The following is a 27226-nucleotide window of genomic DNA, read 5'->3' on the forward strand; positions in this document are numbered from 1 at the left end:
AAATGCATCTTTATCCATTGGAGCGAGGCTTAGGCTCCAATATCTTCACCACACCTGCCACCTCCAGTAATTCTCCCTCATTCTCTTCCATTTCACCTCCAGAACTCGGTCTGGAGTACAGCTCACTCTGTACTTAACACCAATCTTCCTCAACACACCATATCCCTTGTTATTGCTCGCTTCATCGGATTCAAACTCAACATCTGCTTTCTTTAAGCTCTTTATCTTCTTTTTCCACAGTACCTCCAAGTTCCCCGGCGACACGACCCAGCCATAACCCAATATAAAGTACATTCTTCGGATCAGACTCACACTCATCCGCCATCTTCGACCACATGCCGCTTGGCTCGACTAAAAGTTCTGTCCACTCAAGAGTGACTTCCTTTCACTCACACGAGTGAGTGAAGGCGATAATATATAAAGGCGATAATAAAGGCGAATAATCATGATTCTATTGTTGATTATGGGTCCTCTCGAGGTCTCTTCATTGCCTTGCCATCCATGTAAACACCTGCTGACTTCTGTTAGTATGCATTGCGTGCATGTACGTCCATCTTGTGCTCGTGCCATTCGGTCATCAGCAAACATGTGTAGGCCAACACAATGCATGCATACTAACTGAAGTCAGAAGGTATTTACATGGTTTTGCACAAGTGCCAGGTGATAGAAATTTCAACTTCAGTACCAGCACCCTAAAAAGACAGGTTAACAATATTTTCCTGTGGATATTTGGTCTCAAATTTCACCCAACTGTAAGACCAACACACCAGACTACCAGGAGAGTAAATTCAAATGTAATTGTATTAAACATTTTGGCTTTAAAGAAAACTTTGACGATTTTGCAGTCATTAATTTCAGGCTGTGTATATAGCCTACCAGAATCAGCCTGTCTGATTCATCAGCCTACCAATAGAGTAAAGTATAAAGGTTGAGAACAGGGCTCTCCAACCATGTTCCTGGAGAGATTACCCTCCTGTAGGTTTTCAATTCAACCCCAGTTGTAACTAACCTGATTCAGCTAATCAACAAGCTAATTATTAGAATCAGATGCGCTAGATTACCGTTGGAGCGAAAACGTACAGGACGGTAAAACGTTAGCTCTCCATGGCCAAGGTTGGAGCCCTGGTTTAGAAACGCTATTATAAGCAAATAATTATCAAAAACTGCACCTCAGTTGCATTGGTAAGTATTGCCCTTCTTGGATCAAACGTACTAAAATATTGTACAATAAAGGGAAAGCTTTTTTTTTTTTAAGACACCCCTGCCTGACCAAGCTGTTTGTTTTTAAGTTTGTCAACCGGAAACGGAAAGTACCACCAAAGTTCCAAAGGTCATTTCGAACTCGCAATGTGAGTTGGGACAGTGGCGGACTTCACTAATGTCTGCCTCTGCCTGCTCTTAGAAAGGTGCGTGCAGGGTGCGTGTCCCTAGTGTCCGCTTCGGTTGCCCGGGTAAGAATTCGCCTTTGACGCTTGTAAAAATGTGTGGGAAGAAACATTAGTGACAAAGGTGGTATAAGTAGGTTCATGATCTGGCATAGTTTTCGTCTGTAGTATATTGTCGTGCGAGTTTGGTTCTTACACGTTGATTCAACCCGGCTAGCTAGCTAAGTAGGATAGCTTACTTGCTAACCCTGTCTAGTTAGTTAGCTTTAGGTGTTGGCTAAACAAGTCTAGCACGAGATAAGCAGACTGATTGTAGACAGTAAAACCAGTATTTTGAGAGACTAGGAGTGGCAAGCAGGCCGGGGGGTTGGGAGGAAAACGACGGGGGAGTCGTGAGCCAGGAGCGGCCGATGAGTTCGGACCAGGGTGGAGAGCCGCGGCTGCTGCAGGAGGAGGGTGATCCGGGACCGAAGACCTGTGTGGAGGACGACACACCACTTGGGATCGGGGGAGGGTCAGGCGGCATGGTGAGTTGCGGCCTCTACTCTTACTAACTAGCTAAGCTAACGTCGCCTAGCCTACACACAACACACCATCCCCATCTCGTCCTAAGTCCCATTCCTACCACCATGATTTGTTGCCTGCCACTGCCTTTCCAAATAGGGTCATCATTCATAGGCTCTTGAGGCCGATAATATTACCTACATTTGCAATGATTTCTGCTAACTACCAATCCGATTCATATCGAGAACTTGGTTGAGGTTATTTATAGTTCACGTTAGCTAGGTATGTTGCCATATGTTTGGCTGACTGATTTATTTGCTGTCGTTCATTACACCAAACAGTTGGTTTGCCAGGGTAAATCAACGTTGCAAACAATATTTTCCATTATCTTATTTTGCAAACAAAGTAATAATGAGTAACTTAGTTAGCCAGCTAACGTTGGCTAGCTAGCCAAACGTTATCTGAAGCTTAGTTCAGCCATCTACTTTGGCAGCCATTTAATTTGCTAACCTAGTTAGCAGTAGCAGCCTAGCTAGCTAATTTGGTAGTTTGCCTAGTAATCATTATGCAGTGACAACTGTAATGTTATTTAGTAGACTATCAATTGGAGACGGCGGGCAGGCGCACCGATGCTGTCAAACTAAGCAGCCAAACCAGCAAGCAAATTCGCCGAATCAACGTTACCTAGCTAGCTAACATGCGTTGCAAATACCTGGCCTATGCAGCACAGTCGGTGTCAGATGACTATATAGAAACTGTGGCTACAGTAACGAGATACAACCAGGCAGCAGCAAGCTAGCACAGCAAGTATGTTGCTACAGATTAATTCGAGTTGCTTTGCCAGACAAAGGGACTGTCAGACGTATTGTGCACCGTGTAAGGTGTGCTCCTTAATATATCAAATTATTTTAAAACCACAAAGTATACTGAGATGTGACAGCTGCTCTTGCCAGGAGGAACAGTTAGACTAGTACGAGAAGGGTGGATCATTTTGTAGCAGGTGGTGACTAGGTACGACCCCCCCAGTGGTAACGTTGTGGCAGATTTTACTATTATCTAAAGCTAGCTCTGTGGACTCAAAGGTGAAACAAGATGACGACCAATATCAAATGCTTCATATGTATGTTACAATGTTTAAGTACGTGGCTAGCATGGCCATTCATTAGCTAAGTATTTACTTATTTATGCTGTAGTTTGTCCAGCTATGGGCCGTAGTATAAATCTGTTTTCAAAGTATTGTTTTTATTTGTGTCATTGTTGCTTTAATGATACATGTAGCTGACATACTAAGTCTGACATATTTTGTCTGTCATATCCAGTCAACGTAACTGACAGCTCTGGGGCGGCATGTAGCCTAGCAGTTAAGAGCATTGGGCCAGTAACCGAGCCGATAAGGTGAAAAATAATTCGGTGTTCCTTTGAGCAAGGCACTTAACCATAATTGCTTCTATTAGTCGCTCTGGATAAGAGCGTCTGCTGAATTACTCAAATGTAGCGCTAGCTACACCTTTTTGGATTAGTGCCACGCCTCAAAAGCCCATGCACACCCGTTTTTAAAATGGTGTCATGTAACTGGGGATCCTCCCTAGACCGGACAAGATGCTCTTGTGAAGAATACTAATTTCCGAATTCCTATATTATATTTTAGAACATGGGGGCGGGGGCGAGAGAACGTGGCACGTGCCTCAAGTATCATCAGGAATGGTTAAGGGCTCAGTAGCAGGGGTAGCAGCAGCAACAAAATATCATTATGTGTATCGCTTGTGTTTGAGATTGACAGTGCTGCCTGCCAACAGCGATTCTGGGTTTCGGTTGGCGGTAAAGCATACAGAAGAGAGCGCGAGGTCTGCGGATACATGTCATGTGGGTCCATCTGCTAAGGATGTAGGTGGAGTTCAATGAGAACCGCATGTTGATTTTTAGAAAACAATCGACTTTACGGGTAGTCTTTTTTATATATATATAACTACTGTGAAGTATCTCAAGTTCTGCTTCTCACTCTTGTTCGCAATAGAAGATCCTTGGCTTTTAAACGTTTATCCATAAAGTACAACAAAATTGTTATTCTCGAGGTAAGCAACTTTATTTGATACAATGTAGACAACACGCTCGCGAGTTGCAAATGACTAAGGTTAATAGTGGATGGGGACAGCGCGCCATGCTTGCTTTGGCATTCTTGATCATAGTAATTTATCAATCAGTGGTTGTACTGAAAATAAAATGTATAAAGCGACCACGAATTCAATTTGGTTCCCAATAGCTTAGTTACCTACTTGCTTATGAATCTTTCTGTTTTCGTTTTTATGTGGATGTTGTGCTCATGGAAACGAATGTAATAGTTAGATGCACTATTGTAAAGTGGTTGTTCCACTGGATATCATAAGGTGAATGCACCAATTTGTAAGTCTCTCTGGATAAGAGCGTCTGCTAAATGACTTAAATGTAAATGTAATACATCCTTGAGGCGTTTGATACATTTGTATCAAGATTGATGTTATATATATTTTTGCCAAATTATTCTCCTGAATACGATTAACATTTCTTTTAGATTTACATTAGGGGGTTATCCAATGTTACTACAGGGTAATTACAATTCATGTTCACATTACATGGTATTTACATGAACAATTAACTTCTGCATTGGACCTTTATCTCAATATCAAATCATTTCTGTACCTTACTGTGAATATTTTTAATTAAAATGGTCAAATGGCTTCTTAGTAGAGTCATTTTTCTAGTGGTGGAAAAAGTACCCAATTGTCATACTTGAGTAACAGTAAAGATACCCTAATAGAAAATTACTCAAGTAAAAGTGAGTCACCCAGTAAAACAGTACTTGAGTAAAAGTCAAAATATATTTGGTTTTAAATGTACTTATTTTTCAAAATAAAATACAATTGCTAAAATATACTTAAGCATCAAACGGAAACGTATAAATCATTTCAAATTCCTTATATTAAGCAAACCAGACGGCACCATTTTCATGTTTTTTATTTATTTAGGTAGAACCAGCGGCACGCTCCAACACTCAGACATATTTAGCATGTGTGTTTAGTGAGTCTGCCAGATCAGAGGCAGAAGGGATGACCAGGGATGTCCTCTTGATAAGTGCGTGAATTTGACATTTTTCTTGTCCTGCTAGCCATTCAAAATGTAACGAGTACTTTTGGGTGTCATGGAAAATGTATGGTGTTAAAAGTATATTTTCTTTAGGAATGTATTGAAGTAAAAGTTGTCAATATAAGTAGTGAAGTATAGATATCCCCAAAAACTACTTAAGTACTTTACACCACTGAATTTTTCAAGCAATAATTTAGCTCGGACAGAGTGTGGAGCGGAAACTAAAAACAATATGTTATTGAGAGATGTTTGGGACTCTCTTATTGGTGTATTAACTAATTTACAGCAGGCCAAAATTCCTTCCCACCACAACAGGCTCACATTTCAAGTGGCCTTTTCAGTGTGGAGATAGATATATCCAGCTCTAAATCACAGGAAAATTAAGTGTTTGACTACACAGGGCAGTTTTAAAGATTCAAAAATAAACTGGGAGAAAAACGTGGAGCACTGCCCCCGGACTGAGTCTGGGAAACCCTTACCTAAAACAAGTCTACCTAGTGTGAGAAGCGCAGACAAGTATATTTTTTGTCTTTTGTGTGGTTGTGTGCACAATCAAAACGCAAATGTTATGCTGAGTGTAATTCCCTTGTTTTAGGATGGGCAAGAAAATTGCACTGTATTTGACATGGCAAGAAATAAAGACAGAGGTGGCCTGTATGATGGCACCAATTTTAATGAACTATTTGCAAATAATTTACAGAGCAGATCAGCCTAGAGTGACAATACATCAGGACGCGTTACCGCAACACATTTCGACTTGATGAGTGTTCCTCAGGCAGAATGAAAAAGGGAGACAATAGAAGTATGTCAGGATTGGGATTAATTCCATTTTGATTTAGTCTGTTTAGAAAGTAAACTGAAGTTGCATTAAAAAAATCCAAATGTTATTGTTTTTCAACCCTGAAGTGTATGATACTGTACATTTTCAAGTGCATTTCCTCTCCCCCTGTTCCAAGGTCACCTCCAAGGGCGCCGGTCTGAACCCCAATGCCAAGGTGTGGCAGGTGTCTGTGGCCCCCGCTGAGGTCCCTCCTGACGGAGCACAGTGGCCCCCGGCTGACGTCACTGAGGGTGAGAAACGACACTTAACAACATAATTAAGTATGCCGTTTAGCAGAATCTTTTAGCCAATGCACCTTAGAGTGAAGTGAGTGCATACTTTTTTCGATTGCATACACACTTAGCACCATACCCAGCACTGTACGGTTTACAACCGGGGGAGGACACAGACTCGGAATAACCTGGATGGGAGCGAGGGTACATCGGGTGTCATTTATAATCATTGATTGGCTATGCATAACACATTTCCAGATGCTCAAAGCGCTTTTACATTCAGGAAAGCTCATCTTATCTACCACATCAATGAAATAACCCTTACTTGTCTCTGATGGGCTATTACGGCTGACAACAGAAGGAACATACCACAACCTATGCTGTACTATACATGACATCAATGCCACATATACTGAAATCTATAGGCCTATTGTTATTGAGAACTCTCTTTATACAACTGTGGGGCCAAGAGGGTGCAGTGACACAGCAGCAACAGACATAGCCAGTCAAAATATCCACGTTAGCTTACAAAATGTATATGTTACAATTTCTCACAAAGTTATGAGTTTAACAATAAATGACGACCCCTGTTGCACTCTTTCTACCCAAGTGCAGACATTTCGGCAGTGGAATTTCGAATAGGCTACTAATAGGTTCTTACAATTATCACACATCCTATTAACTGAAGAATCTAACAATAAATGACACCCGTGGTGTACCCTCTCTCCCATCCAGGTTATTCCGAGTCTGTGTCCTCCCCCAGTTGTAAACCGTACAGTGTTGGTTTCACTATCCTGGAGGACAGCAGCTCCTCGGCAGCATCCGCAGCTGAGATCACTGTGAACGGCATGGATCCCCCAGACCTGGGCTTCACCCCCACTGAGACCACTACCGGCACATCAGGTATGTAGCACAATTAACTAAACTACACTACCCATAATTCACCATATACAATAAAAATGGTTAAGATCAGTCAATCATAGCCACAAGGCTGCATGTTTCTCACTGACAAATTATAACACTTTTACAGATGCATTATTGCGACAGACCTTTTCCGGATGTCTTTTCGGACTTACCTTAGCACATGCTAATGAAACACATGTTGGTTTGCAGGGGAGACCAAGCTGACAGAGGAAAGGCCCCTCTCATCAGAGAACCTGAGAGACTCCCTCAAGAAAGAACTGGAGTTCTGCTTCTCAAGGTGAGTACACATGTTCTAGGTTAGGTCTTCTACCTCTAGGTGAGTGTAATTGTTCCTATGTTTGTAACTGGGAGATAGTACCTGAACTTGTCCAATTAAAAGCACACATTAGTTTTGTAGTTGAAAACATTTTGCTACACTATCTCTTACTGAATGACCATAGTCTGATGGGGCTTTGGCTATGTGATTATATATTAAGTTAATTCCTTAGGATAAATGTGAATGTTTGATCGCCATGTATGTTTTATGATAATAACCTTTGACCCTCATTTCATGTCTAGGGAGAACCTGTCCAAGGACCTGTACCTGATGTCCCAGATGGACAGTGACCAGTTTGTCCCCATATGGACCATAGCCAGCATGGAGAGCATCAAGGCCCTCACTACTGACATGGAGCTCATCCTGGACATACTCCGGTGTAAGGAACTATACCGTTGTTTTATTTGTCATTTTTGCTACTTTTGTGGAACCATGTACCCTGGTCCCAAATCTGTTTGTGTTTTCTTGCCAACTCCTATGGTCAATGTGGGACGGCACAAACAGCTCTGTGACCAGTCTAGGAACAAGTGGACTTGTGATTGAATGGTATTGATACATTTCTTTTTTTGTTTTTTTACGCACCAATGGCAATACTTTTTGGACAATGGAGTGGTATAACCCATACAATTATAGTTACTGTATGTACAGTACCAGAAGTTTGGACACCAACTCATTCCGGGTTTTTTTATTTATTTTTACTATTTTCTACATTGTAGAATAATAGTGAAGACATCAACTGTGAATTTGCACATATAGAATCATGTAGTAACCAAAAAAGTGTTAAACAAGTCAAAATATATTTTAGATTCCTCAAAGTAGCCACCCTTTGCCTTGATGACATCTTTGCACACTCTTGGCATTCCCTCAACCAGTTTCATGAGGAATGCTTTTCCAACACTCTTGAAGGAGTTCCCACATATGCTGAGTACTTGTTTGGCCATATTTCCGTCACTGCAGTCCAACTCATCCCAAACCATCTCAATTGGGTTGAGGTCGGGTGATTGTGGAGGCCAGGTCATCTGATGCAGCACTGCATCACTCTCCTTCTTGGTCAAATAGGCCTTTCACAGCCAGGAGGTGTGTTGGATCATTGTCCTGTTGAAAAACAAATCATAGTCCCACTTAGCGCAAACCAGATTGCGTTTCACTGCAGAATGCTGTGGTAGCCATGCTGGTTAAGTGTGCCTTGAATTCTAAATAAATCACTGACAGTGTCACCAGCAAAGCACTCCCACACATCACACCTCCTCCATGGTTCACGGTGGGAACCACACATGCGGAGATCATCCATTCACCTACTCTGCGTCTCACAAAGACACGGCAGTTGGAACCAAAAAACTCAAATTTGTACTCATCAGACCAAAGGACAGCTTTCCACTGGTCTAATGTCCATTGCTCATGTTTCTTGGCCCAAGCAAGTCTCTTCTTATTGGTGTCCTTTAATAGTGGTTTCTTTGCAGCAATTTGACCATGAAGGCCTGATTCACGCAGTCGTCTCTGAACAGTTGATGTTGAGATGTGTCTGTTACTTGAACTCTGTGAAGCATTTATTTGGGCTGCAATTTTTTGAGGGTGGTGACTCTAATGAACTTATCCTCTGCAGCAGAGGTAACTCTGGGTCTTCCTTTCCTTTGGTGGTCCTCATAAGGGCCAGTTAATTGAATTGAAATGCATTCCAGGTGACTACCTCATGAAGCTGGTTGAGAGAATGCCAAGAGTGTGCAAACTGTCATCAAGACAAAGGGTGGCTACTTAGAAGAATCTCAAATATTCTTGTTTTGGTTACTACATGATTCCATGTGTGTTCATAGTGTTGCTGTCTTCTACAATGTAGAAAACAGTAAAAATAAAAAAAATAATCCTGGAATGAGTAGGCGTCCAAACTTTTGACTGGTAATGTAGATGGATAGTGATGTAATTTGTGACCCTGATGTTTGTTCTTGTTCTCAGCCTCTCCAATGGTACAAGTGGATGAGAAAGGAGAGAAAGTGCGTCCTAATCACAAACGCTGCATCATCATCCTGAGGGAGGTTCCTGAGACAACACCTGTAGAGGTCAGACGACTGTGTTAAAACCAATATATTACCATGTTACTGCTGTGGTTACATTACTCTTACAACTAAAATAAAACAATTTTTTTTACCCACTTTATAACCAATATGCAATCATGTTACAACAATATTTGTAGCCAGTGGTATTGTTGTAAGTGACAAGGTGAATTGCTAGTAGTACTCCCAAGTAAAAATGCTGGCACATTTGCTATATTTGAGCAACAACTCACATACTCTTATCTTTTTTTTTTGTTCCCCTCAGGAAGTGGAGTCTCTCTTTAAAAATGACAACTGTCCAAAAGTGATTAGTGTGGAGTTTGCGCACAACAACAACTGGTACATCACATTCCAATCTGACACTGATGCTCAACAGGTAAGCTGGATCTGATTGGTGTATAAAGCAGTATTCAGGCTTCTAATTGGTGTAAGCAGTTATCAATCCCAATTTTGTTGAATACCTATGGAATTTTTGCCTGTCTGTCTTTCTCTCTGTTCAGGCACACAGATATCTAAGAGAAGAGGTGAAAACTTTTCAGGGGAAACCTATCATGGTGAGTTACATAACACGATCAATCACTTGTAATTTAAGACTGTCACTTCCCTTTATTAATCTCTCTTCCCTTCGCAATCATATTGTGAAGCCAAAGACAAATTCCCACATTTAGTTTATTTTCACAAGTTTTTTTTATTTTAATATATATTTTTTTCCTAACTTCCAGGCGAGGATAAAAGCCATCAACACGTTCTTTGCTAAGAATGGCTACCGTAGCATGGACAGCAGCATGTACGCTGCCCAGACCCAGTCCCAGTACAACCCTAACCTGTACATGCAGCACGTGTACAGCCCTCAGCAGCAGTACCCTCTCTACGGCATCGTACCACAGACCTGGACACCCTCTCCTACACCCTACTTCGAGACTCCTCTGGTGAACATCAACACTCAATATACTATCTTTATGGTGTTAACTGTTGTATAAATGTATAATATTCAAATTATTTGATCAGTTTCAGCACACTATAAACTTTATCCTAGTAAATTGTCAACTGTAATTTAATTCGGTTAGTCTTATTGAGAAAATCCTACAGAAGATATATCTTCCTATTAATGAAATGGAGAATTACAAAATATTATTGATATTTCTTGTTCAACAGTGACCTGTATAAATGTGATTTGTAAGGTGGAAACTTGTGTAATGACTAACTCTCCTGCACTACACTGCGACTGACCATGTGCTTCCAATCCCGCTGTGTCTCGGGTTTGGGCTGATCAGACAAAAAGGAAAAATTCAGTTTAAGAATATTGACAATGAAGTATTCTTCCTCCTTTTCCCACATCTCCAGGCACCATTTCCCAACAGTGGCTTTGTGAATGGATTCAGTTCTACTGGACACTACAAAACTGGCAACAACTCCCTTAATATGACTCGGCCCTATAACAGAAACCGGTACGTTGAAAGTTGATCTTGTATTCTCTCTGAAGTGCCGTGAGTGGTTTCAAGTTGTCTTTCTGTGGGTGAAAATGCTTTGAACCCGTACATGCCAGTTTGTGGATAAACCATAGTAAAATTGGTAAATACTTTGTGGCATTTTTTTCCTTCTTCGTAGAATAAGGCTACAGCCGCACAGAAATTATGGATTGATCCAGTGGTTTTTCAATTTGAGATTATCCGTTCAAAAACGCACAATAGTTTCGCCTGTTTACTTATGCAGCTTGTCGGGAAAATGGTTTACTTGGATTGAACCTTTGACTGACAAAAACAGGCAATTGATGAATGCAAATACGAAGTATTTCTTGTCCATGCGTCTCTGTGGCCGTAGCCTAATGGTATATATCCTTACATAAAACCACAGATTTTGCATTTCCATATTAATAGTGTATGAGTCTTATTGAATGAACCAGTCCAAGGTAAGGTTTTGAATTCACCACCTGTTCTCTTACTGTCTGTCCCCGCAGTGTACCCCTCTATTCAAGAAAGAATGTAATAAATGCCTTCAGGTACAGCCATTATACTGTATATCAGCTTCATCGCTTCCCCATCTCTTGCAATACCACTGACAGCTTTGTCAGTTCGTAGCTGTTTATAACAGTTTAGGTACTACTACACTGTTGGAGCTAGGAACACAAGCATTTCGCTACACCCGCAATAACGTCTGCTAAATATGCTACATCAAATTTGATTTTGATTGAACAGTTGAGCATTATCCCATGTCTTACTATACTAGTCTACAGCCAAATGACTAAATCTATAACTGGTCTTAGCTCTGACAGCCAGCGCATTTCAGTTAATACTTTTAACATTGACATATAGGATTTGTTAAGTCATTTGACAGCTTCTGTTTGCAAGATGTTTAGAAGAGTTAATAATTGGTGGAGTAAAAGAAAAGCTGGCTTAATAGAAAATGACTCGCGTTAAAGTGAGACCCAGTAAAATAGTACTTGAGTAAAAGTATTTGGTTTTAAATATACTTGTCAAAAGTAAATGGCATTGCAAAAATGTACTTAGGTATCAAAAGTAAAGGTATAAACCATTTCAAATTCCTTATATTAAGCAAAGCAGATGGCAAAATGTATTGTTTATTGATGGATAGCCAGGGGCACACTCCAACACTCCAATACGCAGTAATGTCACTGTTGCTTTAAGAATGTATCAGGTACGTGAACGGAGGTGTGAGGATTGGATGAGTGAATTAACATTTTGATCCGAAGTAAAGAAGTTCAGTTTAATTGCACCGCAAGCCTCTGCATTTGTAACATTTACAAATGAAGCGTTTTGTTTAGTGAGTCCTCCAGATCAGAGGCAGCATGGATGTTCTCTTTATAAGTGTGTGAATTGGCCCATTTTTCCTGTCAAAATGTAATGATTACTTTTGGGTGTCAGGGAAAAAGTACATTTTCTTTAGGTATGTAGTGAAGTAGTTGGCAAAAATATAAATTAGTAAAGTACAGGTATCCCAATAAACTACGTAAGTAGTACTTTTAAATATTTTTACTGAAGTACTTTACACCACTGGTTAATAACAGTTTTATAGGCTATAGCTCAGATAACAGTTCTAACTATGACTTGGCTCCTATCCACAGTGATCTAGCTATCTCTCCATTTTGTCATTTAACCGTTTCTCTCATCCTGACTAACCATCCATTTTATTTCTTTTCATTTATCTCTTAGTTTCATTATAAATGTTTCCGTAGTACAGCTGTACTTTGGTAATGTAGTCATGCTACCAAATAAATGTCCTTTACTAAGAGGTGAGGGAAATTCCTGTGACCTAATCTGTTTCATATGATGACTGTATAAATAAGACGGCTAGCTACTGTAATGTGGAATGGAGATTTGGTCAGCCAAAAATGATTGACTGGTAACTTTTCCTTTGCAATCTGCCATTTCAACCTGAATAAGAACCTTATTTTAGCTGGAAAATTGGTACGGATACCCAAGTTAACTTTGCAGGGTGTTTTTTTTAAATTGAGAAATGCGTCCACCACTTAACAAATTCATGTATTTCTAAAGATCAGTAGTTGGCAGACATAATGATTGGCTGCTTCTTTTGTACTCTTGTGTCATGTATAACCCTGACACTGGTTGGACCTGATGACACATTGATGTGCATAGAGGGAATACAGTCTTTGGAGGGAATGGGTCTCTCTGTTTCTCCTCCTGTGCTCACCCCTAACCACTCCTCTCCCTCCAAAACCCTGAATCTCCACACCTGTCCTGACAAGTGCAAAGATTGATATCTGAAGTTCTTTAAGCATGGGCTTGAAAAAACAAATGCATGACTTGAAAGGGGGGTGCGGTGTTTGTAATATTCATGCAAAGTTAATTTCAGCCGACATTTGTCTTTTAGTTTTCTTCGCACATCCGTTGCATGTTGGCGTATATATCATCAAATGTAGGCCTAGATGCTGCATGCTATTTGTATCCCCACCACGTCCCAGTTGTGCCAAGATTAGCCTCTGTAACCCTGGGTTGTATTTATTAGGGCACACGTGAAGCCCCAGGTGGGGAGACCAGGCGAAGTGGCCCCTGTTCCCCTGGAGAGCTTGACTGGCCTGAGGAGTCCCCAGCCCCCCACCACTGGCCCTGGACCTCTGCAGACCCAGACACCTCCAGACCTGACCTCAGCCTTCCCCCACATCTCCACCTCCTCGGACCTCAACGATGACGGAAGCATGGCTGGACGCGGAAGGTGAGCCTGACACTTAAGAACTTTTTTGTTGTTGTATTCATAAAGGTCTCTCGGGGGGCCTCTCGATTGGCGCAGCAGTTTAAGGCACTGCATCGCAACACTTGAGGCATCACTACAGACGCAGGTTCGATCCCAGGCTGTGTCACACCCGGCCGTGACCGGAACACACATTTGGCCCAGCATCGTCTGGGTTAGGGGAGGGTCTGGCCAGCCGGGATTTCCTTGTTCCATCGCGATCTAGCAACTCCTTGTGGTGGGCCAGGCGCTTGCAAGCTGACTTCGGTTGCCAGCTGGACGGTGTTTCCTCTGACACATTGGTGCTTCTGGGTTAAGCAAGCAGTGTGGCTTGGCAGGGTCGTGTTTCGGAGGACGCATGGCTCTCGACCTTCGCCTCTTCTGAGTCCATAGGGGAGCTGCAGCGACGGGACAGGACTGTAACTACCAATTTGGATATCACGAAAAAGGGGTAAAAGTAAAAAATATATATCTCGATCTGGTATTATGACAGAACACATTGAGGTCCTCAGGGATGGTATTATCCCCCTAATGGAACAATGATATTCTGTTTTTGAAGTGGTGAATTCTTCTTCCGGGTCATCTCATCAGACCTAGTGATGACAACTTGATGCGCATGAGGGGAAAGCAGGCTGTGGAGTGTGACTGGCTTTGGGTCTTTCCCCTTCTCTCCTCCTCGTCCTCTACCTACGCTCTCCCTCTCCCCTAAGCTATGATCCTCCACACCTGTCCCGATGAGCGCTAAGATTATGAGATCTGAAGGTCTGATATGGAGAATGTTAAGTCAGTTAACAGAACACTTGTGTACTAGTTTCTGAACCACTTCTAATAACATCTTCTGTCCTCGATTACAGAAGGACTACATACAGAGGCACAAGAAGGAGGAGAGAGGATGAGCGGATTACGGTACCGTTGCAAGACGAATGATAGTTACTATGTGGACTTATTTTTATTTTGCATAATAGATATAAATCAGGACCAAACCGGTTATCAACTCGACTGCCTTGTTTTCCTTGTTTGCATGTCTTTTTTGTTTGTTTTTTAAGCTTATTTTGTTATTATGTACATTTTGAGTTTGTATGGTGCAAAATGTAAATGTTATCTCTTTGTTTTCCCCTCCAGAGGCCCATACCCCTGGCTGAGGTAAAGGTGCCGGTCCCTAAGTTTGACCTGGCTGCTACTAACTTCCCCCCGCTGCCGGGCTGTGTGGCCAGTACACAGGGAGAGCCCCTACTGGAGAATAGGATGTCAGACGTGGTGCGAGGACTGAACAAAGACAAGGTTAAGACAGAAACCCTATGGTTAACGCCTTGCTACCACACTCCTATCACTTCATTTTGGACAGAATCCTAACTTGAGATGCATATGATCAAGTCAGACTTTTGCGTCAATCACAAACTGGAGTTTCACATGCAGATCTCAAGTTAGTTTGGGTGGTGTTTTTTTTTGCTCATATGCTTTAATTCAGTCTTTACTTACTCTCTACAGACGCCGGAACAAGCAAACAAGGAATCGAGCAAGGAAGTGGGTGCCGAACCAGTCCCAGCCCCGACCCCAGCCCCAGGACATGAGGAGGCAGTGTGTGTCTCTAATCTTGCTCAGCTTGCAGCCAAACCTGCTGCACTCCCCCACGGAACCCCCATCCATGCACCTGCCCCCAGGTATGGGAAAATAGGCTGAAGTCTGTACATTCTTTTTCAGAGGGTTAGAGTGTAATATCACTCTTTCATTGTGTATAGAGACTTAACTTCTTGCGGATCAGTGGGATGCTAGCGCATTTCGACAACTTCCGGTGAAATTGCAGAGCGCCGAATTTAAATTTACTATAAATATTAAACTTTCATGAAATCACAAGTGCAATACATCAAAATAAAGCTTAACTTGTTGTTAATCCAGCTGCCGTGTCAATTTCAAAAGGGCTTTGCGGTGAAAGCAAACAATGCGATTATCTGAGGACAGCGCCCAGCACACACATGCATAACAAATCCTTTTCAACCAGGGAGTTGCGACAAAAAAGTCAGAAATAGCGATATAATAAATGCCTTACCTTTGATCTTCTTCTGTTGGCACTCCAAAAGGTCCCAGATGCATCACAAATGGTATTTTTGTTCGATAATGTCCTTTATATCCATAAACTCAGTTTAGCTGGCGCGCTTCAGTCAATAATCTACTCGGGTTCCCTCCTTTAAAATGCATACAAAATGAATCCCAAACGTTACCAATAAACTTATCCAAACAAGTCAATCAACGTTTATAATCAAACCTTAGGTACCCTAATACGCAAATAAACTATAAAATGTAAGACTGAGAATCGTTGTCTTTACCGGAGAAAAATACCAAAGAACCCGCTCTCATTAACGCGCTTGGAAACACTACAGCCAAAATGGGAGCCACCTAGAAAATCTACAATTTCTGGCGCATTTTTCCAAAAACCAGCCTGAAACTCTTTCTAAAGACTGACATCTAGTGGAAGCCCTAGGAACTGCAATCGGGCACGATTTCGCCCTATTATAAAAGTGCCAGCCATTAAAATCAGTGGTAGGAAGATTTTTTTTTATTTTATTTTTTTTAATGGTTTGTCCTCTGGTTTTCGCCTGCCATTTTAGTTCTGTTATACTCACAGACATTATTTTAACTGTTTTAGAAACTTTAGTGTTTTCTATCCAAATCTACCAATTATATGCATATCCTAGCTTCTGGGCCTGAGTAGCAGGCAGTTTACTTTGGGCATGCTTTTCATTTTGACGTCAAAATACCACCCCCTATCCCAAAGAAGTTAAGTCTGTTTACATTTTATTTAGCAGACGCTCTTATCCAAAGCGATTTACACTAGTGAGTGCATACATTTTCGTATGTTAGCTGGTAATTCTTCAATCTTTAAGTGAAATTGCTAGATCACTGGCTAGTGATGGCTAGCTCATTTACAGTCAATGAGCTGTAAAGCTAATGTCACAGGTGAATTTTAGAGACTTGCCTTGTTAATTAGTGATCTGCAAATGAAGTTGTGCTGAATTGACTAGAATCATCAATAAATAGAGCTCAAAGAAGCATACAAAGGTCTGCTTCATTCATAATGACATTAAAACTAACTTTGGGTCGAATGGGGCTTTCCTTTCCTTCCTGCTTTTTGTTCTTCTGTAGTGTACCCCATCAGGAGAAGAAGTGGGAGAAGGTGGAGAGGGTAGCGGAGCCCCCAGCCCCTAAAGTGACCCCACCCACACCTGCTCCCTGTGCGGCCAACCCATCCGGACTCCCCTCCACACAGCCAGCTATGCCTGGCCCCAAGCCTCAACCCAGCACAGTGTCCTCCACTCCAGCTACACCCAGCACACCAGCCACCATCGCTACCCCTGCATCAGTGGTGAGGCACCAAAGATAATCCTGTACCTCTAATCTAGCTATTTAGAGATGATTGCTTTGTTTTACATTGGGATTGCCACTTAATTTTATGAAACGTAATTGGTTTCCATTCTCTACCTGAACTCTTAGATCTACATCTGTTCCTTTGAACTCATTGTTACTTTTTTATGGCTCTTGTTCAGGAGCCCCGTAAGCTTAGCTATGCCGAGGTGTGCCAGCGAGCCCCCCCTCCGGCCCCCCCAGCCTCAGCTTCCCCTTCCACGCCAGCCCAGCCTCTGCGTGAGCTGCGCGTCAATAAGGTAGAGGAGCCAGGCTCCAGCTCTACCACCAGCTCGGGCGACCGCCCCAGGGGAGACCGGCAGGACAAAGCCCAGGATAGGGACGGTGGCTGGGAGTGCAAGGAGACCCGTCCCCGTGATCGTGACCACCGTGACTCCCGGGATGGAGGCTACTACCGCAGCAACGGGCCCTCCAGACAGGGAGGCTACGGGGGCCTCAAGTTCCGTGAACAGAGACGGGGCCCCCAACCAGCCTGCCGCAGCTCCCCCCAAGGTGGCCCCCGACACACTGGCAAAGAGCAGAACATCCCCCCGGTATCGCCAAAGTAAAACTTCCGATATGAATAACGAAAACAAACAAAAGTATGAAATATATACATGGATATAAATATATAAAAAATGAAATGCATATAAAAGCAACAATCTTAACGGTAGCCGCCTCCTCCTGTCTGCCTCCTGGAGCATTGTCCCAAAGAAAGGAAAAAAAGCTTTGTGAAATGACAATGAAATGAAAATGGAAGCCTGGGGACATCCAGGAGAAAGTAGGGCAAAAAAAGAAACTGCTTAAGAAGTGTGAACTTTCACAGTGATTTTTAAAAAGGAAAAAGATCTCAATTAGGCCTCGTAAACAAATGTATTCACGGAATTTAAAATCAATGATTTTAAAATCAATGTGCTCTCTTTGGAGGCTGTTTCATTTTCTTCTCTAACTGAGGGGAGGTGGGACATTTGGGCCCTGTATTAAGGCCCTCTACCATTTTTGATTTTAAAGAATAGATGTTGGTCTGCAAGAAACATATGCACTAAAGAATAGAACATACATGCATACATGTCGTGTACACATACAAAGATATCACTAACAACACAGTGACGACGAGACATATTATTTTTTTCTTGTGAGCGTAGGTTTGGCACGGATAAATGGCTGTAGACAAGCTGGGTTGATTAATTAAGATGTCTGTTAATGCATTGACTGCTGCTAAGCAAACAGATTGGGACAGAGTGCTACAGTTCAGTTTGCTGTTGCACTGATTTTCATGAAACGAACGAGCGGCTCATTGTGATTCTAACATTCTAGAATCAGAATCGATGACCTGAAATTAGGCCGTTAGAGATGATCCTCTGTTTATTCATTGAAAATAAAAAATATATAATTTGAGGCTTGGTAATTATTGTCTCAACTATGTTATCTGTAAGGTCAACAAAATGATCGGTAACAATCAAGCTACAGTTTTATGTCGGTGGTTTTTGCCCACAGCTGGAAGGCTCTTGTTTGCAGAAGGAAGAGTGAATTATTATAATATTTTTTTTAAAAGTTGAAATCCATTCTGGGTAGGAGCAGCGCAACGCGCGGTCCGACTCGCAGATCGCAGTCTCCTGGTCCAATGCTGTTTATTTGAAGTTGTTTCATCTATTTTTATCTTTATTTCCTGATTTGTCTGGATTTCCCGTCTTCTAACGGATTCAGATCATACATACTGATAATCAGTCAGGCTCTCTGTTTACAACTTACTATTCACAATGGGATTGTAGCTTAGTTAGGCTATTTTTATGGAAACCTAGGGAATAGATATGTTGATGTAGACTGGGTGCCAGTCTGTTTCGTCTCTCTTGCCCTAACTCCTTATGTAATTGTCATGTTTGGCTTAACAATGACAGCAATGGTGTTGGCAAGGGCACGAACAGATCTGAGACCAGGCTAAGGTCGATGCAGTCAAACCTGACTGTCTGTGCTTAGGTTGATGAGTTGACCGGAATGGTTTTGGCAAGATCTTGTTGGTTTCTCCGCATCAATGCAGGATATTCAGGTTTAGCAACACATTCTGTGTATTGTAAATATAAATAAATGATGGTATAGCAATATCATTCAGAAGTAGGCTGAATGCTGTTAGCTGAGAGTGATTTAGCTAGCTTATATAATACATTTGGCAGCGAAGTAAAGGGGTTAAACGATATCAGACCATTTCTATGTGCTATGTGCCAGCTGCCTACGATCCTAGTTGACTTGGTAGGGTAAAAGCTTTGGTTGTGTCCCAAATGGCACCCTATTACCTATAAAGTGCACTACTTTTGACCAGGGCCCTGATCAAATGTAGTGCATTATATAGGGAACAAGGTGCCATTTGCGACGCACAAGAGTTGAATCGTTCGGCAAGGTTTGCTAGGTAATGTAGTCCTTTGGGAAAACTTTGTCCCAGTTAAACTGAACATTAGAACTGTAGAGGTGTAGTTGCCTATGCTATATCATATTATTAACCCTTCACTAGAGGTGTGTGTGGGAGAATGTATTTGTTCTAGTGCTGAACTTCCAGAAAAGGGGAGGCTGGCATTTATCCACCACTGCAGATTTTGTGCTTTTTAGGGTGAGTTTGCTGTTTTCAAATTTGATAAAAACGAAGACCGAAATTTGACTTGGGTATTTGCAGTTTGGACTTACTGGACAACGTTATTTGCTTTTTACATTTTATTTATTTTAATCCTACTGTGCAACGCTTTTCCCAATCTTGGTAGGCTGGTTTCCCCAAAGTTGTGTGTGAAATCACATTGGCAAAGAATCACGCATTTGACATTGTTTGAGATTTCAACTGAGAGAAATACTTGATGCATTGACTTGGGGTTTAGTAATGTAGTTATAAATGATTTAAACAATCACCGAGGCTTTTTTTTTTCTCTCCATTTCATGAGTTTTGAGCAGCTAGTGATCTAGTGTAATGAAATAAATCCACTTGTTAAAAAAAAAAAAATCTTACTGTTTAAGTAATGTGAAATCATTTTAGAAGCATATGGTAATGACATTGAGGTAGACAGGCTTGTGAAAATCTACAGGAATTGCTTTTTTCTCATGGTTGGCATTTTTTTATTTTTGGTTTGGGGTGGCAACAAGGAAATATGGCAATGGATCAATTAAGTGTTTGAGACACTAAATTCTAAAACTGTATGAAATGTCACAAAAAATAAATTATTTTGATTTGGCTTTTGAGTTCTGACCTTTTTTTGTTTCATCAAAGCACACTGAACAAAAAATAAACGCAGCATGTAAAGTGTTGGTTTCATGAGCTGATAAATCCCAGAAATGTTCTATATGCACAAAAAGCGTGTTTCTCTCAAATTATGTGCACAGATTTATTTACATCCCTATCAGTGAGTTTCTCCTTTGCCAATATAATCCAGCCACCTGAGAGGTGTGGCATATCACAAAGCTGATTAAACAGCATGATCATTATACCGGTGCACCTAGTGCAGTGGACAATAAGTCCACTTTAAAATGTGCAATTTTGCCACACAAAATGCTACTGATGTCTCAGGTTTTGAGGGAACTTGCTGACTGCAGGAATGTCCACCAGAGCTGTTGCCAGAATTTAATGTTTTTTTTCTCTACCATAAGGTGCCTCAAATGTCATTTTATAGAATTTGTCAGGAAGTCCAACCTGGCCTCGCAATTGCAGACCACGCCAGCCCAGGACCTCCACATCCGGCTTCTTCACCTGCGGGATCGTATGAGACCAGCCACCTGGACAGCTGATGACACCGAGAAGAATTTCTGTCTAATGCCCTTTTGTGGTGATAAATCAATTATAATTGGCTCCCCAGTGGGTAAGCCTATGCCCTTCCAGGACTACCCATGGCTGCACCCCTGCCCAGTTGTGTGAAATCCTGTAGATTAGGGCCTAATTTATTTCAATTGACTTTTTTGAATTGTAACTCAGTTAAAATTGTTGCATGTTGGGTTTATAGTTTTGTTCAGTAAAAGTTGTACCCCTTGCAATAATACTAAATCTTTGTGATACACCTAGTGACATCAAGATAATTTTGCCTTTTAGCATTGAAGCGAATGGTGGGGCAGGGAATACAACTTGGGTCACTGGCGTGAAAGGCAAATACCCTACGCATCGTACCAATAGGGTTAACCCACTTGCTGGTAATTGTAATGTGGCTCATATAGCAAGGTTTGCTACACTGCACCCTCTGTACTTCAAGGCGCATCCCTGTGCTTCGACAACTCAGCCCCCTAGCACGTCCGAGCCGTGCTTTTCGATGGCCGCCATCCCACTTCTGAAACCAATGTAGCAAAAGGCAGGACAAGGAAGTGAAACCGGGTCCCTGGCGTGAAAGGCAAACACCCTATGCATCGTGCCAATAGGGTTAACCCACTTGGTAGGCATAGTATTATTACATTTAAGTATTTCGGCAGACACTCTTATCCAGAGCAATTTATAGCAGCAATCAGGGTTAAATGCCTTGCTCAAGGGAACATAGATTTTTCACATAGCTAGGAGATTCAAACCAGCAACCTTTTGGTTACTTGCCCAATGCTCTTAACATTAGGTACCTGCCACCCTAATCATGGCTCATATAGCAAGGATTGTGACAGTATAATGATTTTGGAATGACAGTCACAGGGACCAGGGTTTGAGTTCCAGTCAGAGTACCCCCTTAATCCACTATATTATTGTCAGATGTTGGAGAGCACCATTGAAAGCATGTCCCAGCCAAGTTTTAGTCACAGTATTTTTGTGTTAGGCTAGCGGTGTTTCTGTCAGGTTTCTGTACTGCACATGTGACAGCAGAGTATGCAAAACAAATGCAACCGATTGATACAAATCATCAAGATATCATTCTGCCAGGTAGGCCTACTTTCCAGTCAACGTTTAATTTGGTAGTTTTTTGGTGGAGACCGTTGAAAGTGACTTTTTCATCGCAGATTTTATAGAGCCGATAGGCTATACACAGTGTGCAAAGCATTAGGAACACCTGCTCTTTCCATGACATAGACTGACCAGGTGAACACTATGATCCCTTACTCATGTCCCCGGTAAATCCACCTCAGTGTCACGTCCTGACCATAGAGAGCATTTATTTTCTATGGTAGAGTAGGTCAGGGCGTGACTAGGGGTTGTTCTAGTTTATATTTTTTATGTGGGGTTCTAGGTTTATTTTTCTATGTTGGTGTTTTGTATGATTCCCAATTAGAGGCAGCTGGTTATCGTTGTCTCTAATTGGGGATCATACTTAAATAGCATTTTTTCCACCTGTGGGTTATGGGATATTGTTTATGTTTAGTTGCCTGTTAGCACTGCATTATCGTTTCGTTTATTGTTTTGTTTTTTCTAAGTTTCACTTCAATAAATTATGTGGAACTCAACATACTTGATCTGTTTATGCAAACGATTGTGACACTCAGTCAGTGTAGATGAAGGGGAGACAGAACCTCTTAAAGGCTAAGCCAGGGGGGGTACTAAACTAGCATTTGGAATTGTTTTAAAATGGTCATACCATGGATCATTTAGCTATTTTTCGAAACGCTTTAGGCATAATTAAAAACATATATTTGATAAAATATTGAGGTTGGCCTTTACTACTATAGCACATAGAAACATATTGAATAACACATTCATAAATAGCAAAAAGGACAGTCAAAAATAAATCATAAAAAATACGGTTTTGAAGAGTCTGTCTTAGAAATACTAAGAGATAGCAGACCTCTTTAACCCCTTATTTTTGTTGGCACACAACTTCCTCCATACTTCCGTTCGTTTGTATGGGTTACCTTCAGACGAGTCCCGTGACACTTGTGGGGGTCGTAGAGCAAAACGGAGAACACCATCGTGAGAGTCTCCCCTTTCCATATTAGTTTTGTAGGCCAAATCGTTCGGGCTCTACAGACGATTTCGTGAGAAGACCGATTTTCGAAATGTCTCATGGTCTGATGTAGTTTGGCCACTTTCCACCACAGGCCGATTTTAGCCCTATTTTAGCCCTATTCGGACTAGTATTACCAGAGAACTTTGATTATATAATTACTACCCCAGAATGCCCGTTATTCCAGAGGACGATTCGGACGGGATTAGTTTTTTTTACAAACTGCCCTCTGTAATTATACATTTTTGTTCAATAAATTGACAGTTATGAAGATAGCCTGGAGTTTTTTTTATAGGCGTGAAAATATTTTAAAACGCATCTCAAGTGCAATGTTCAGCTCACATCTAAAGGCTGGGGGGCTGAAGGCTGATTCGCTAAAATATCCTAATGATTATGATCTCACTTCCTCAATTCAAATGTTATGGGGACATTATACCAAAGACGGTTTGGCAGTGGTGTAAAGTACTTTTAAGTACTACTTTAAGGTATTTTTACTCAAGTCGTTATTTGGGGTGTCTGTATTTTACTTCACTATACACTACTGTTCAGAAGTTCGGGGTCACTTAGAAATGTCCTTGTTTTTGAAAGAAAAGCACAATTTTTTGTCCATTAAAATAACATCAAAGTGATTATAAACACAGTGTAGACATTGTTAATGTTGTAAATGACTATTGTAGCTGGAAACGGCAGATGTTTTTATGGAATATCTACATAGGCGTACAGAGGGTCATTATCAGCAACCATCACTCCTGTGTCCCAATGGCACGTTGTGTTAGCTTATCCAGTTTTATCATTTTAAAATGCTAATTGATCATTAGAACACCATTTTATAATTATGTTAGCACAGCTGAAAACTGTCATACTGATTTAAAGAAGCAATAAAACTGGCCTTCTTTAGACTAGTTAAGTATTTGGATCATCAGCAATTGTTAGTTCGATTATAGGCTCGAAACCAGAAACGAAGAACTTTCTTTTGAAACTTGTCAGTCTATTCTTATTCTGAGAAATGAAGGCTATTCCATGCGAGAAATTGCTAAGAAACTGTACTACTCCCTTCACAGAACAGCGCAAACTGGCTCTAAGCAGAATAGAAAGAGGAGTGGGAGGCCCCGGTGCACAACTGAGCAAGAGGACAAGTACATTAGAGTGTCTAGTTTGAGAAACAGACGCCTCACAAGTCCTCAACTGGCAGTTTCATTAAATAGTACCCGCAAAACACCAGTCTCAACGTGAACAGTGAAGAAGCGACTCCAGGATGCTGGCCTTCTGGGCAGAGTTGCAAAGAAAAAGCCATATCTCAGACTGGCCAATAAAAAGAAGAGATTAAGATGTGCAAAAGAACGTAGACACTGGACAGAGGAAGATTGTAAAAAAGTGTTATGGACAGACAAATGTAAGTCTGAGGTGTTCGGATCACAAAGAAGAACATTGTGAGACGCAGAAAAAATGAAAAGATGCTGGAGGTGTGCTTGACGCCATCTGTCAAGCATGGTGGAGGCAATGTGATGGTCTGAAATGCTTTGGTGGTGGTAAAGTGGGATATTTGTACAGGGTAAAATGGAACTTGAAGAAGGAAGGCTATCACTCCATTTTGCAAAGCCATGCCATACCCTGTGGACGGCGCTTAATTGGAGCCAATTTCCTCCTACAACAGGACCATGACCCAAAGCACAGCTCTAAACTATGCAAGAACTATTTAGGGAAGAAGTAGTCAGCTGGTGTTCTCTCTATAATGGAGTGGCCAGCACAGTCACCGGGTCTCAACCCTATTGAGCTGTTGTGGGAGTAGCTTGACCGTATGGTACGTAAGAAGTGCTCATCAAGCCAATTCAATTTGTGGGAGGTGCTTCAGGAAGCATGGGGAGAAATCTCTTCAGATTACCTCAACAAATTGACAACTATGGCAAAGGTCTGCAAGGCTGTAATTGCTGCAAATGGAGGATTCTTTGACGAATGCAAAGTTTGAAGGACACAATTATTATTTCAATTAAAAATCATTATTTACAACCTTGTCAACGTCTTGACTATATTTCCTATTCATTTTGCAACTCATTTCATGTATGTTTTCATGGAAAACAAGGACATTTCTTAGTGACCCCAGACCAAATTTTACTTTACTACATTTCTAATGATAATACTGTCCTTTTTACTCTATATTCTCCATGACACCCAAAAGTACTTGTTACATTTTGAATGCTTAGCAGGAAAGGGAAATGGTCCAATTCACACATTTGTCAAGAGAACATCCCTGATTATCCCTAATGGCTCTGATCTGGCAGACCTTCAAAACACACCTGCTTCGTTCGTAAATTATGTCTGAGTGTTGGGGTGTACCCTTGGCTATCAGTAAATAAATAAAAAACAAGAAAATGGTGCCATCTGGTTTGCTTAATATAATGAATTTCAAATGATTCATACTTTAACTTTTGATACTGGTGTATATTTTAGCAATTACATTTACTTTTGATACTTAAGTATATTTAAAAACAATACTTTTAGACTTTCACTTGACTCATTTTCTATTAAGGTATCTTTACTCGTGTATGACAATTGGGTACTTTTTCCACCACTGTGGTTTGGTATGGTTTAGAAACTTGGAAACCAAGCTTGATTTAGCAGTGTTGCCCTGTTATCGCCTGGACTTGTTAAAACCTGTTAAGGATCTGACCCTTCTTTTAAATTTTATTGATCAAGTCAAATGTATTTATAAAGCCCTTCTTACATCAGCTTATATCTCAAAGTGCTATACAGAAACCCAGCCTAAAACCCCAAACAGCAAGCAATGCAGGTGTAGAAGCACGGTGGCTAGGAAAAACTCCTTGGAAAGGCCAGGACCTAGGAAGAAACCTAGGTACTAAAACCTAGGTACTAAAATATAGTACTAAAACACTTGAGTGTCTCCCTTGATCCTAGGTCCTGGCAGAGTTGTGCAGACTCAGGACAACTGAGCTTTGGAGGAATACGCAGATTTAAAGAGGAGTCCGTAATTTGCTTTTTAATGATCATGATCTTTTCCTCAAAGAAGTTCATGAATGTATCACTGTTGAAGTGAAAGCCATCCTCTCTTGGGGAATGCTGCTTTATACAGTGAGGGAAAAAAGTATTTGATCCCCTGCTGATTTTGTACGTTTGCCCACTGACAAAGAAATGATCAGTCTATAATTTTAATGGTAGGTTTATTTGAACAGTGAGAGACAGAATATCAACAAAAAAATCCAGAAAAACGCATGTCAAAAATGTTATGAATTGATTTGCATTTTAATGAGGGAAATAAGTATTTGACCCCTCTGCAAAACATGACTTAGTACTTGGTGGCAAAACCCTTGTTGGCAATCACAGAGGTCAGACGTTTCTTGTAGTTGGCCACCAGGTTTGCACACATCTCAGGAGGGATTTTGTCCCACTCCTCTTTGCAGATCTTCTTCAAGTCATTAAGGTTTCGAGGCTGACGTTTGGCAACTCGAACCTTCAGCTCCCTCCACAGATTTTCTATGGGATTAAGGTCTGGAGACTGGCTAGGCCACTCCAGGACCTTAATGTGCTTCTTCTTGAGCCACTCCTTTGTTGCCTTGGCCGTGTGTTTTGGGTCATTGTCATGCTGGAATACCCATCCACGACCCATTTTCAATACCCTGGCTGAGGGAAGGAGGTTTTCACCCAAGATTTGACGGTACATGGCCCCGTCCATCGTCCCTTTGATGCGGTGAAGTTGTCCTGTCCCTTTAGCAGAAAAACACCCCCAAAGCATAATGTTTCCACCTCCATGTTTGACGGTGGGGATGGTTTCTTGGGGTCATAGGCAGCATTCCTCCTCCTCCAAACACGGCAAGTTGGGTTGATGCCAAAGAACTCCATGTTGGTCTCATCTGACCACAACACGTTCACCCAGTTGTCCTCTGAATCATTCAGATGTTCATTGGCAAACTTCAGACGGGCATGTATATGTGCTTTCTTGAGCAGGGGGACCTTGCGGGCGCTGCAGGATTTCAGTCCTTCACGGCATAGTGTGTTATCAATTGCTTTCTTGATGACTATGGTCCCAGCTGCCTTGAGATCATTGACAAGATCCTCCTGTGTAGTTCTGGGCTGATTCCTCACCGTTCTCATGATCATTGCAACTCCACGAGGTGAGATCTTGCATGGAGCCCCAGGCTGAGGGAGATTGACAGTTATTTTGTGTTTCTTCCATTTGCGAATAATCACAGAAACTGTTGTCACCTTCTCACCAAGCTGCTTGGCGATGGTCTTGTAGCCCATTCCAGCCTTGTGTAGGTCTACAATCTTGTCCCTGACATCCTTGGAGAGCTCTTTGGTCTTGGCCATGGTGGAGAGTTTGGAATCTGATTGATTGATTGCTTCTGTGGACAGGTATCTTTTATACAGGTAAGAAAC

At 41.5% G+C, this 27226-nt stretch overlaps 1 protein-coding gene across 3 annotated transcripts; it reads left to right on the forward strand.

The window, feature by feature from the left end:
* Positions 1 to 1356: 1356 nt before the first annotated feature.
* LOC139542141 (la-related protein 4-like) lies at positions 1357 to 18353 on the forward strand. Of its 3 annotated transcripts, none has more exons than XM_071347223.1 (17): positions 1651 to 1912; positions 5966 to 6080; positions 6798 to 6965; positions 7176 to 7263; positions 7545 to 7681; positions 9253 to 9356; positions 9616 to 9726; positions 9851 to 9904; positions 10073 to 10279; positions 10695 to 10798; positions 11308 to 11349; positions 13335 to 13541; positions 14411 to 14462; positions 14679 to 14837; positions 15045 to 15217; positions 16698 to 16917; positions 17099 to 18353. In XM_071347223.1, the coding sequence occupies exons 1-17, from the start codon at positions 1796 to 1798 to the stop codon at positions 17522 to 17524; spliced, it is 2484 nt and encodes an 827-aa protein (XP_071203324.1). In that variant the 5' UTR covers positions 1651 to 1795; the 3' UTR covers positions 17525 to 18353. The 3 variants fall into 3 exon arrangements, with proteins under 3 accessions (XP_071203325.1, XP_071203324.1, XP_071203326.1); XM_071347225.1 differs by lacking the exon at positions 1651 to 1912 and adding an exon at positions 3832 to 3961; XM_071347224.1 differs by lacking the exon at positions 11308 to 11349 and having other exon boundaries at positions 1357 to 1912.
* The last annotated feature ends 8873 nt before the right edge of the window (positions 18354 to 27226 follow it).

This window comes from Salvelinus alpinus, chromosome 17 (genome assembly GCF_045679555.1).
Source record: "Salvelinus alpinus chromosome 17, SLU_Salpinus.1, whole genome shotgun sequence".
Taxonomy (NCBI): Eukaryota; Metazoa; Chordata; class Actinopteri; order Salmoniformes; family Salmonidae; genus Salvelinus; species Salvelinus alpinus.

Bases quoted from the DNA above. Each gene is read 5' to 3' on its own strand.
- LOC139542141 (XM_071347223.1), top strand. From the start codon at position 1,796: ATGAGTTCGGACCAGGGTGGAGAGCCGCGGCTGCTGCAGGAGGAGGGT. The intron at 6,081-6,797 runs GTGAGAAACGAC...TCTCCCATCCAG, and splicing joins CCCGGCTGACGTCACTGAGG to GTTATTCCGAGTCTGTGTCC. The intron at 14,838-15,044 runs GTTAAGACAGAA...TACTCTCTACAG, and splicing joins GAGGACTGAACAAAGACAAG to ACGCCGGAACAAGCAAACAA.